A 10,949-nucleotide genomic window follows, 5' to 3' on the forward strand; every position below is an offset into this window, starting at 1 on the left:
ATAGAAAAGAGCAGGGCCTGGAGTGCGACACTGCCCCCTGGCGTGCCGGCAGCATAGTGCGCTCAAGGCGCGCAGAAAGCGGGGCTGAGCCGGCTGTGAGCGACAGGCAGAGCCGCCAATAGGCGCGCGGGGGCTGGGTAAGGAGGCGGGGCGGGTGACGTCATGGTCGTCCCTGCGCGGCGGGGCTGCTGCCGGCGCGCACCCCACGGCAGCGGGCGCGGTGGTATGGGGCGGCGGGGCGGCGGGCGGGGGCGGCCGCTCCCACCACCACCCCTCCTCCGCCTGCCCCTGCTGCTCGTGCCGCTCCTCCTCCTCCTCTTCTTGTCTCCGCCGCCCGCCGGTGAGTGCCGCGGGGCCGAGGGATGCGGGATGTGCGAGGAGTCAGGGATCTGAGTGCTATGGGATGCTTCGTGAGGGGGGAGGTGCGTGCTTGCAGTAGGAGACATGGGAAATGGGATGTGCACGCAGTGGGGTGAGAATGGAGCACAGACCGTGTGCAGTGGGGCGCAGCATCTACCTGCTGTGAGATGCGTGTGCAATGGGACAGTGTGTGCAATGGGGTGCGGGATGTGTGTGCAGAGAGATTCAGGACAAACGTGCAGCAGGGCACATAGATGTGCATTCTATGGGATGCCCATGCAACTGATTTTAGGGTGCATAGGCAATGGAGCACGAGGTGTGCGCATAATGGGGCGCATTCATGTGTGGTGGGAGATGGCAATTTGAGTGCAATGGGCTGTTGGCATAATGGGATATGGAGATGTGTGTGAGGGGGTAGTGCCTGATGATAAGTGGGATAGGTGGGGAGGCTCAGAGGTGTGCGTTCTGGAGGGACACAAGTGGTGTAAGTGCAGAGGGACGCCCAGAGTGGTCAAACTCGTGGTCAGGGGCTCTGCAGATGCAGTGTGTCACCGGGACAGAGGGCTGTGAAGTGAGGCAGGGGGATGAGTGTGCAGTGACGGTGAGTGAGGGGACACTGGAGTGGCTACGTGTAGAAATGAGTGTGCTATCGGGCACGGGAGTTACCTCCATTCGGGAGCTGCGGAGGGGTATGCGGTGTTGTGTATGGGGATCTGAGAGGAAGGGGGCCGAGCTGTGGGGCAGGAGCACTATGGGCCCCGATGGAGCGGCTGGAGGGAGCTGTCCGTGGTGCCGAGCCCGACCCACTGAGCCCGTGGTGCTGAGCCTGACATATTGGGAGCTGTCCGTGGTACTGACCCTGCTGGGAGGGGAGGTCGCCTCTCTTCTACCTCTGGCCTGGGGCAGAGACGCTCTTGCTTTTCTCCTTCCTTTCCTTCGTAGATAGGAAATTCTGTTCCATCCTCCAGCTTTCCTGCCTGCACTCTGGCCTCACCGCCGAAGGGCTCCAGCCTGACTCTCCCTGTGAACCTGAGTGCCCCCATTTTGCCTCAGATGAGTGGGCTCGGGAAAGTACAACGGGGTCAGGAAGCTCTGCCTTCCCCCATGCCATCTTCTGGAAGCACGTTCACTGTCTCTTTCTCTTTGAGGTCCAGTGCCGGTTCACTGACCCCAGGTGGCAGAGAGCTTTGGTCCCCTTGGAGGGGACTGGCCAGGTGCTTCGTGGCAGGGAAATTGTGATTGCGTACTCTTGCACACAGATGGAAATTTCATGCCCATCTTGTGTTGGCTGGCAACGAAGGGAGGGGGAGCTGCCTTTGTTCCAGGCAAGGGAGCAGATGCATGTCAGTGTTCAGCCTGCTGGGGCTGCACACACACAGTACAAACACACGTGCATGCATGCGCATGCGCACACTCCTGGCCAGACACTGTAAAAAGCAGTCTTTCTTCGCAGCTGTCCCCTTCCTTGCTGGATACATCCTCCTGGCCACAACCCTGCTCCCATCTGCTCCTCTGTTAGCATTCCCTTTGTTGGCTGCTTGTAGAGACCTACATCTTATTCTTGGTGAGCAAGGCATGGATAGCTTAGGCTGGCAGTGGGGAAGCGGTACAATAGTGGAGTGAAGTTACTGCTCCTGTCTGGAGATCAGATCTTCCTTCTTTCCAATGTACCATGGAAGTGTCTTCCTTCTCCTGCTAAAGCTCCTGAAATCCCTAGGCAGCTGGACTTTTGGACAGTGAGACCTGCCATGCAATAGCAGAAGGTATCTTAAACATAAAGCTGTACACAGCCACACACACTCTTGTGTGGGTGTGCACGCCTTCATTTAGCTGTGCATGCAGACAGCGCCCACACATGCATATGTGCGCACATATGTGCACCATTCCTCCTCCACAAACACAGGAGAGCTTAGGAGCTGTGCAGGAAGTGCATAGCTCTATAATTCTTGGTGCTGAACAGTGCAGACTGTGCCAAGGGTAGGCACAGCTGACATCAGCCCTGGCTCAGTTGCAGCTTCTCCTGCCCCTCACACTGAGAGTCCCTTGAATCTCTTCTGCAGATGGGCTCTTCGTAACTGACTACTTCACCCGCACACCACGCAAGCTCAGTCCCTTCCGCTCCTTTGCCAGCATCGAACTCTTTCATTTCCACATCCCTGAGGACACGGTCATTGCTGTTTGGAATCTCATCACCTTCAAAGAGCAAGGTGGCACCTTTGGGGACCAATGCCCAGATCGTAGCATCACCGTGTAAGTAAGCAACTTGCCCGCTTTGTTTCCTTCCCTCTGATCCTGCCTTCTGCTGCTGTCTGCCTGGATGTGCCCTGCAGCCTACTTGCACCCATCTGCTTCTTGCTTGTGCACGCATGGCTACACACACATGCAGACATGCACTTGCATGCATGCATAGATCATGCATACACAGGCACACAGGCACTGGATTCAGGTACACACATGCACAGTTATGTGTACAAACATGCACATATGCACGTAGATGCACAAACATGTTCGTACACATGCAGGTGCATACACTCACTCTCCCTCCCCATAATTCATTTGTTGCAATTTTCATTCGTTTGTGCAGCTCATCTATGAGCAGTTTTACTTGGACACCTGTCCTGGGAAGCTCAGGGTCTTCACCAAGATCCTAGCTTACTGATGTCTTCCTCTGCTTGCAGAGACACACCCTGCTTGTAGGGTGGGCTGACCCTGCCATGCTGCCCAACCTGGGCTCTGTTAATTGCTGTCTCTCCTGCAGGTATTTCCGCTCGGGGGCTCCTTCCGTCATTAACCCACTGCACACACACTTTCCCAGTGACACGGCTGTCCCTGGCTCCTTTGCGCTGACCCTCACCTGGACCTTGCCCAACCGCACCACAGGGGTGTTCAATATCACCAGCCCTCTTCCTGGAGACTGGTTCCTGGCTGCCCATCTGCCCAAGGATGAGGGCAAGATCTCTGTCAAGGTGAAGGACTGAGGGAACACATAAGTTGGATTGGCTAACTGTCTTATACGGGGCACTTGGGGGGCATATGAATAATTGGCAGGGGTCGGGTCCTGGGCACCTTTGGAAAGAGGAGACCAGGGCAGACTGCCTACCCCATCACCATAGTGCTGGGCCTGTGGCTGTGGGACACTGGCTCGGTGTGGCCGGTCCCCATGCTGACTGTCCTACTGGCACAGGGCCTCTATGAGGAGTGCCAGTACCTCTTCCAGCCACAGCTCATTGTGCAGCGCCTGGTGAACATTGCCGTGCTATACCCTGGTTACATCACTGAGCAGAGCATGGCTCCCCATAACCGCTCCTGCCTCTACAAGTGAGTGTGAGAGGATCTGATAAGGAAGGGAACCCTTGGGATCCAGCCCCTGACCCGCACTGATGCAAGCATCCCACAGGGTGTTCGTGCCCAGCTACACATCACGTGTGCTGGTGGAGGTGCTGCGATGCCGCGGGGTCGAGGGCTGCCCACTCTGGCTGCGCATGCGAGCGAAGGCCCCCCCACTGCACAACTCAACAGCACTGGACTGCCGGGAGCGTGCACCCTGCCAGCTGGTACTGGACCTGCCTTTCTGGCAGCACTGGTACTATGTGCTGGTAGAGAGGCACTCTGGGTCTCCGGGCACCGTCTCCTTCCAGATCACTGTGCAGCTGACAGGTGAGGGACACAGGGAGGCTTGAGAGGGCACAGAGTTGAGAGGGAGATGGCAAGGGTTGCTTGTGGGATCTGGCTACAGAGTGACACCCAGCTTGCTGGTGATGCTGGGATGCACTAAGAGGTGCTGGGACACTGGGAGATGCTTGGAGATGTTGGGGCATTAGGAGGAAAGTACTGGGACATTGGGAGGTGCTTGGATGCTGTGGGGTACTGGTCATGTGCTGAGACATTGGAATGCTCTGGGATACCGGGAGGTGTTGGGACGCTGAGATGTGCTAGGATGCAGGGATTGCCAACCTGGGCGATAGGGAGGGCGGGTGGGAGGTAAGGGCAGGAGGCCGGGGGGCTGCATGGTGCCAGGGCTGATGGCTCTGCTCCCAGACTGCTCCCGCCCCAGCCTGGCCCGGCCGCCCTTCCTGCCCTCCAGCGCCTCCATGAACATGCCGCACTCCTTTGGTTCCGCGGGTGGGATGGTGCTGGGGGACAGCCCCCCTCCCACCAGCCCCAACAGCACCAAGCGCCCGCTCCCCATCTCTTCCACCATGCCTGCCACTGAGCGCTGCTGGCCCATCCGCCCCACGCTGCGCAACGAGCTCGACACCTTCTCCGTCCACTTCTACATCTTCTTTGGGCCCAACGTGTCAGTGCCACCCGACCGTCCTGCCGTCTTTGTCATCAACCTCCTGCCAGTGCTGGACAGTGGAGGGGTGCTCAACCTGGAGCTGCGGCTCAATGTGGTGAGGTGGTCAGGCCAGGAGATGGGCGTGTTGGGGTCTGGGGCAGGGGTGCCTTTGGGTCATGGCCCATGATTTAAGAGCTGTCGGGTGGTGGACCATGGGTTACAGTAGATAATGACCAGGTTGCTCAGGGTGATATATTAGGATGCTGTCAAGTGCTGTGCTGAGCAGGGGACACTCCCAGTGCTGCTTTAGGGCCATCTCCCCTCTGCCCCCAGAGCTCCCTGTGTGGTGAGAATGTGACAGTTTTTGGCTGTTTGAACCATGAGGTCCCACTGACATCCGGTGACAACACATCGGTTACCTGTGAGACAGGTAGGTTGGGCTGTGCCTGTCCCCCTGCTGTGGCCATGGGTTTTGAACCCATGCCCTGCCAGGGATGGCCTGGGGTGGTTGGGTGCCTGGCCTGCTCCCTGCCCAGCTCACCCGTAGCTTTCCCTGCCGGCAGAGTCCCTGGCAGGCTTCCTGCTCTCTGTCAACACCACGGCCAGCCTGAGCCGCCTGCGCATCCCTTACCCCCAGACTGGCAGCTGGTACCTGAGCCTGCGCTCCCTCTGTGCCACAGAGCATGGGTAAGATCCCAGCATGCCTGCCATGTGTCACCACATCCCAGTGCATCCTGGCACTTTCAGTGCATCCCAAGCATCGCAGGGTATCCCAGCCTCCCTGTCCTGGCAGAGCTGGATGTCACTGCACTGTGGGCTCCTGCAGCTCTGCTCTGAAGCTCTCAGTTGGGAAGCAGCTGTTGGCTTGTGTGCATCTGAGGGCTGTGCTCATGCCCAGTGCATGCACATTCAAGTATTTACCCTTGTTCCCCCACGGGGCAGATTTGAGCCTTGCACCAATGTGACAGCTGAGGTCTACCTGCGTGCCTACCTCTCACCCTGCATCAACGACTGTGGCATCTATGGGCAGTGCAAGCTGCTGCGTACCAACAATTATTTGTATGCAGCCTGTGAGTGCAAAGCTGGTAAGATGTGTTCTAGGCACTCCGTCAGTCCTCCTGTCCCAGCTCTCCAATGAGTACTGGATGGAGCTTCCCCTCTCTTGCAGGATGGAATGGCTGGGGCTGCACTGACAATGCCGAGGCATTCTCCTATGGTTTCCAGCTCCTCTCCACTCTGCTGCTCTGCCTCAGCAATGTTATGTTTGTGCCTCCCGTGGCCATTGCTGTGCGCAGTCACTACCTCTTAGAAGCTGCTGTCTACATCTTCACAATGTTCTTCTCCACTGTAAGTGCAGGATGGGGATAGAATCATAGGACCATTTGAGTTGGAAATGTCATCTTGTCCAACTCCCCTGCAATGAACAGGGACATGTACAGCTCAGTCAGGTCCTCAGAGCGTGACCTTGAGATTCTCCAAAGACAGGGTATCTACCACCTCTTTGGGCAGCCCATATCTGCCCAAAGTAATTTCTCCTTGTCCTATCACAACAGACCCTCCTAAGGAGTGTGTACCCTTCTTTCCTATAGACTTCCTTTAGATACTGAAAGGGTAGCTTTTGTTGAGATACTGAAAGGATGGTGGGCAGGGAGTTGGGCCATATGGAATGACTCTCACCCCATTCCCTCTGTGGCCCCAGTTTTATCATGCCTGTGACCAGCCAGGCATCGTGGTGTTCTGCATCATGGACTATGACGTGCTGCAGTTTTGTGACTTCCTGGGTTCCCTCATGTCTGTCTGGGTCACTGTCATCGCCATGGCCCGGCTGCAGCCTGTGGTCAAGCAGGTGAGTGCAGAGAGAGTGCGTGTGGTGGGGAGGGTCCTGGAGTGGAGGTCCAGCCTGACATCTCTGTCACAACCCCACAGGTGCTGTACCTTCTGGGGGCCATGCTGCTCTCCATGGCACTACAGATGGACCGCCATGGGCTATGGAACCTGCTGGGACCCAGCCTCTTTGCCTTGGGCATCATGGCTATTGCTTGGGTAAGGACTCATTGCATCCCTTTCCTGTTGTATCAGCTGTCCTCCCCAGCTTGTCACCATGGGGTGGGGGACATGGCTTGTCAGTGTGGTGGCAAAGGGACCATGGCCACCCCTGAGGTCCTGTTGTCTCCATGCAGACAGCTCGCTCCATCCGTCGCCGCCACTGCTACCCACCCACCTGGAAGCGCTGGGCGTTCTACCTGTGCCCAGGTGCACTGATTGCGGTGGCTGCCGTGCTGCTCTACGCCTTCGTGGAGACAGAGGAGAACTACTTCTACATTCACAGTATTTGGCACCTGCTCATCGCCGGCAGCGTGGGCTTCCTGCTGCCACCCCGCGCCAAGCCCAGCGGGCGCCTGGGGCCGCTGCCCCGCCGTAAGGGCTGTGGGTACCAGCTCTGCGTCAATGAACAGGAGGAGCTGGGGCTCGTTGATCCAGCGGTGGCTTCCATCAACAGCATTTGCACCAGCTGATGCTAGTGCACTGGGCTCAGGCAGGGATGCTGACACAGGGAACAGCAGGACTCCTCTGGGCTGGTGCACAGCTGTCCTAGTGTCACAATTACAGCCCGGTTGAACTTGTCAGCAGGCATTGCTTGCCACTCCATCTGGCTCATGAGTGCCCCTGTCCCCACTACCTTCAGCCCCCCTGGTGATACCTTGGTGCCCTGCATGTGACTGTCCCCACCCCATAGTGCTGGAGCGGTGACATCCCTGCTACTGCCACCAGCCCTGGGCAGTTGCAGGCACTGAGCCTTGCTGGGAGAGAGCAATGCATGTGCTGGGCCCCCAGATCTGCTTACAGTAACGCTGTCTCAGCCTGAGGGGAGTTGGGGGAAAGGTATTCTGGGGAGCACACAACGACAGTCAAGTCCCCAAAACCTGTGTGCCAGCCAGGGTGTGCTCATGTGCCCCTGTACAGCCTTAGGTCATGTTGGCAGTGGGGCAGAAGCTGTGCCACATACTGGGCTGCATCCTGGGCTCCTGCCAGCTACATGAGGGGGGCAAAACCCTGACTCTGGGCACCCTGAGGGGATGGGAGGTGAGATGGAGCAGAGTGAGGGAGACCCAACTGCCCCTTCTCCCTGCTGCAGCAGATTGCTTCATTTCCCCAGGCTGCAGCTCAGGAATGGATCCTGGTTCACAGCGGGCTGGGGGTTGGTGGGTGCAGGGCAGACAGGGGCAGCTCCAGGCCCACTGTTCAGGGGGCAGCAAGCAGTGCTGAGCCATGGTGCCTGTGCGAGGGCCCCGGGGTCCGGCACCCGGGAGCTCATCCTCCATCCCTGTCTCTGCCAGGCAAAATGCTCTGTCTGGTCCAGCCAGGCGGCCGGTTGGGGATTAATTTTTAATTAAAAATGTTGTTCACTTCACCAAACCCAATTGCGTCTCTTCATCTCCCAGAGAGACACAGTACTGAGCTCTTGCATCATTGCAATGCATGCAGAGTGCAAAGTGTGGTGCTTGTGCCATCCAGTGCAAGCATCTGCCTATCAAGGGGTCCTGCACACTGCACCCCAACATGGAGGCACTCAAGATAACGCTGGAGAGGCTCTGAGCACCTCACAAAGTTGCTCACAAATGAGCACCTCCCTGCTCATTTCAGGGCAGTTAGACCAGATGTCTCTTAAATATCCCTTCCAACTCAAATGATCCTAAGATTCTGTGATAGATTCTATGAACTTTACAGAGAGGACTGTGTCCTGCATGGCATCTGTGCCCCATCCCACCACTGTGGGGCTTAAACAAAAACTGCTTCTTGGTGAGTTTAAGTAAGCCCTACAATAATAGGCTGCAACAAGTATGTGGTGAGATGTGTCTCAGTGGGGTTTATCCATAGGATGTCCTGGAAAGCTGCAAGTAACCACTCACCAGCTCCTCTTGGATTCACTTCTCTGAATCCAGGACAGCTCAGCACTCAGTTAATTAAATCTGCAATTGCATTTTTCATCTCAAGGCCGGGCCAAGCAGCCAGGCGTGCTCCTGGGGGCGGAAACTGGCAGGCATCAGTGGGGAGGATCCCAGCACTCGGTTACAGCCCAATGCATCCCTTGGGTCCTTCTGGCTGCCTGTCAGGAGATAGATATCCCCATCCCCCTGCTTGCTCCCAGGTACCTCCATCCCTAATGAGGATGCTGTTAGGGTAAAAACTGTGCTCTCCCTGTTCCCTGCTCAGATTTTTGGCATTCCTGTGACTCCAGTGGGAACAGCCTTCCTAGTGCTCCATTCCTGCCGCTGCCAGACACAGCAACTGCATCACCATGGCAACAGTGTTCCCATAGCAACCAGGTACATCTGACATACTCATGGCAACCGGGTCCCTGAACAGCTGGTGGTGGGGAGGGATGGGAGCTCTGAACCCCACCTGCGACATGAGGACAGACACAACATCCAGAGCAGTGTGATCCTTCATACACCTGTCCTGATGGGGGGGGGCAGCAGGGGACAGAGGAAAGGCACAAGGGAGTGGCCTTGTGGCCAGCACTGCACTGTCCAGTCACTGCTCAGCATCCTGCATCCCATCCCTGCCATTGGGCCAGCATTCCCTGTTTGGAAATGAGCATCCCCGAAACCCCATAGTCCCTTCCTGGCCCTAAATCACACTGTGGGATGTTTTGCCTGCTGCCTGCCCTCCCAGTGGGGCTCTACCTGCTGCAGCCTGCACCGTGCTTTAATGTGCCTGGCCTGAATCACTCAGCCCTGCAGCAGCTGTGTGAGCATAGGCAACATCTCTCCCTGCTCACTCCTTGCCCTCATGTGCCCTGACAGCAAGATGGCAGTGGTCACCAAAATCCAGGAATTAAGCTTGTCAACCTGAGATTGACAAAAAGCTGACATTGTTATGTATCAGCATCTCCTACTATGCATGCACAGTGCTAGAATGGAGTTCTTGCAAGGAAGTCTTTGGTGGTCATGAAGTACCATAGGGAGGTGCTACTCAGGCAGAAAGTCTTGTGTTACACAAGCCAGCTTCCATATATGGCCAGGAACTTATTTACAAAAAACTTGGCTGTTGACTGAGTTCTAATCAGCACTTAACGTGGGCCATTGGCAGCCACAAGAAGCCCCCTCTTCCTCCATCCCAGGCCATTTTTAGAGCGGTGTTCCCATCACGTGGTATCCAGACAACCTCAGTGACATTCAGCTTGGTTTCCTTGGGTGACAGCCTCTACGCGCCGATACCACAAGGGCAGTTCATAGGGACTGGGTAGGGGTTCAGCACCACAAAGCCCTAGAGCTGGAGGCATCATGTCCCCACTGCTGTGCCTGTGACCCATCACACCCGCATCCCACAGCTGATGTAAATCCTGCCGTGGGCACAGCCAGAGCTTGGGCACAGATAACACTGCAGGGGATGCGGGCAGTGCTCTCATGTGGAATCAGCCCTGCAGCAACAGAAGTCAAACTGCTGCACCATCTGCAGTCCCAGATGAATTTCCCTGAAGAAGCAAGTCTGCAGAGGAAGAAAAAAGGATGGCAGCGGAGATCGAGAACATTTTACATAGGGTGCAAAGCCACTGTTCCGTGTATGGATTGCAGATTAAAGTTTTCTCATAAAAAATCCTCTTTGCTCAAATATCACCGCTACAATTTCCTTTGAGAAAGGCAAGTGCTAAACAATGTGTTGTTGGGTATTATGAGCAGCACTCTCAGCAGAAGCTGTGTTAGAGAAATCACACTGAATCTTTCTGTGTGAGCCTGAGTGTGTCTGCACCAAGGGAAATATTGCCGTTTATTCTTACTTCATATAAAGATGTTTCATCAACTTCAGGGCGAAAACCCAAGACATTGCATTTCTAAAGAGAGCATTTGGGTTGAACCAAAACCAACTCTTAACAAATGTAATTGAGAGATTTCTAGTCTGGTTTCCAGCATTGAGCCATGTGCTGCTCCAGCACATAAAATCTGCCAATCTCTGCCGATCCCCACTGACATGCTAACAGGAGAAAAGGGGAGAGGGGACGAGAGCACCTCAGAGTGCATGGTGGGACTGAGCATAGTGCTGTCACTGTGCCTGCCCTCACATCACCATGGGATGTGCTGAAGGATGTGGCATGGAGCAGGGTCACTTGAAGACACAGATGTCACTGCATCACCATGCACAACACCACAACCCTCAGCCCCACATAGAATGCTGCTCCAGGAGTCAGCAAATCTCCTGCAAGCACCATGCTGGAACCCAGACCAGCCTGTGGGAATTTCTGTTCTTATTAGCTGATGACAGCACTGCAGGCTCCCTGCAGGGCTCAGCAGACCAGAATGAGGTCCCA

At 56.1% G+C, this 10,949-nt stretch overlaps 1 protein-coding gene across 1 annotated transcript; it reads left to right on the top strand.

Moving 5' to 3' along the window:
• The first annotated feature begins 193 nt into the window (after positions 1-193).
• TMEM8B (transmembrane protein 8B) lies at positions 194-8,046 on the top strand. Its single transcript, XM_052670314.1, has 13 exons — positions 194-340; positions 2,421-2,610; positions 3,119-3,326; positions 3,545-3,678; positions 3,758-4,017; positions 4,399-4,754; positions 4,973-5,069; positions 5,203-5,326; positions 5,582-5,724; positions 5,808-5,986; positions 6,339-6,485; positions 6,566-6,682; positions 6,820-8,046. The coding sequence occupies exons 1-13, from the start codon at positions 226-228 to the stop codon at positions 7,153-7,155; spliced, it is 2,406 nt and encodes an 801-aa protein (XP_052526274.1). The 5' UTR covers positions 194-225; the 3' UTR covers positions 7,156-8,046.
• The last annotated feature ends 2,903 nt before the right edge of the window (positions 8,047-10,949 follow it).

The sequence above is a fragment of the Tympanuchus pallidicinctus genome, unplaced genomic scaffold (genome assembly GCF_026119805.1).
Source record: "Tympanuchus pallidicinctus isolate F22 unplaced genomic scaffold, pur_lepc_1.0 scaffold9, whole genome shotgun sequence".
Taxonomy (NCBI): Eukaryota; Metazoa; Chordata; class Aves; order Galliformes; family Phasianidae; genus Tympanuchus; species Tympanuchus pallidicinctus.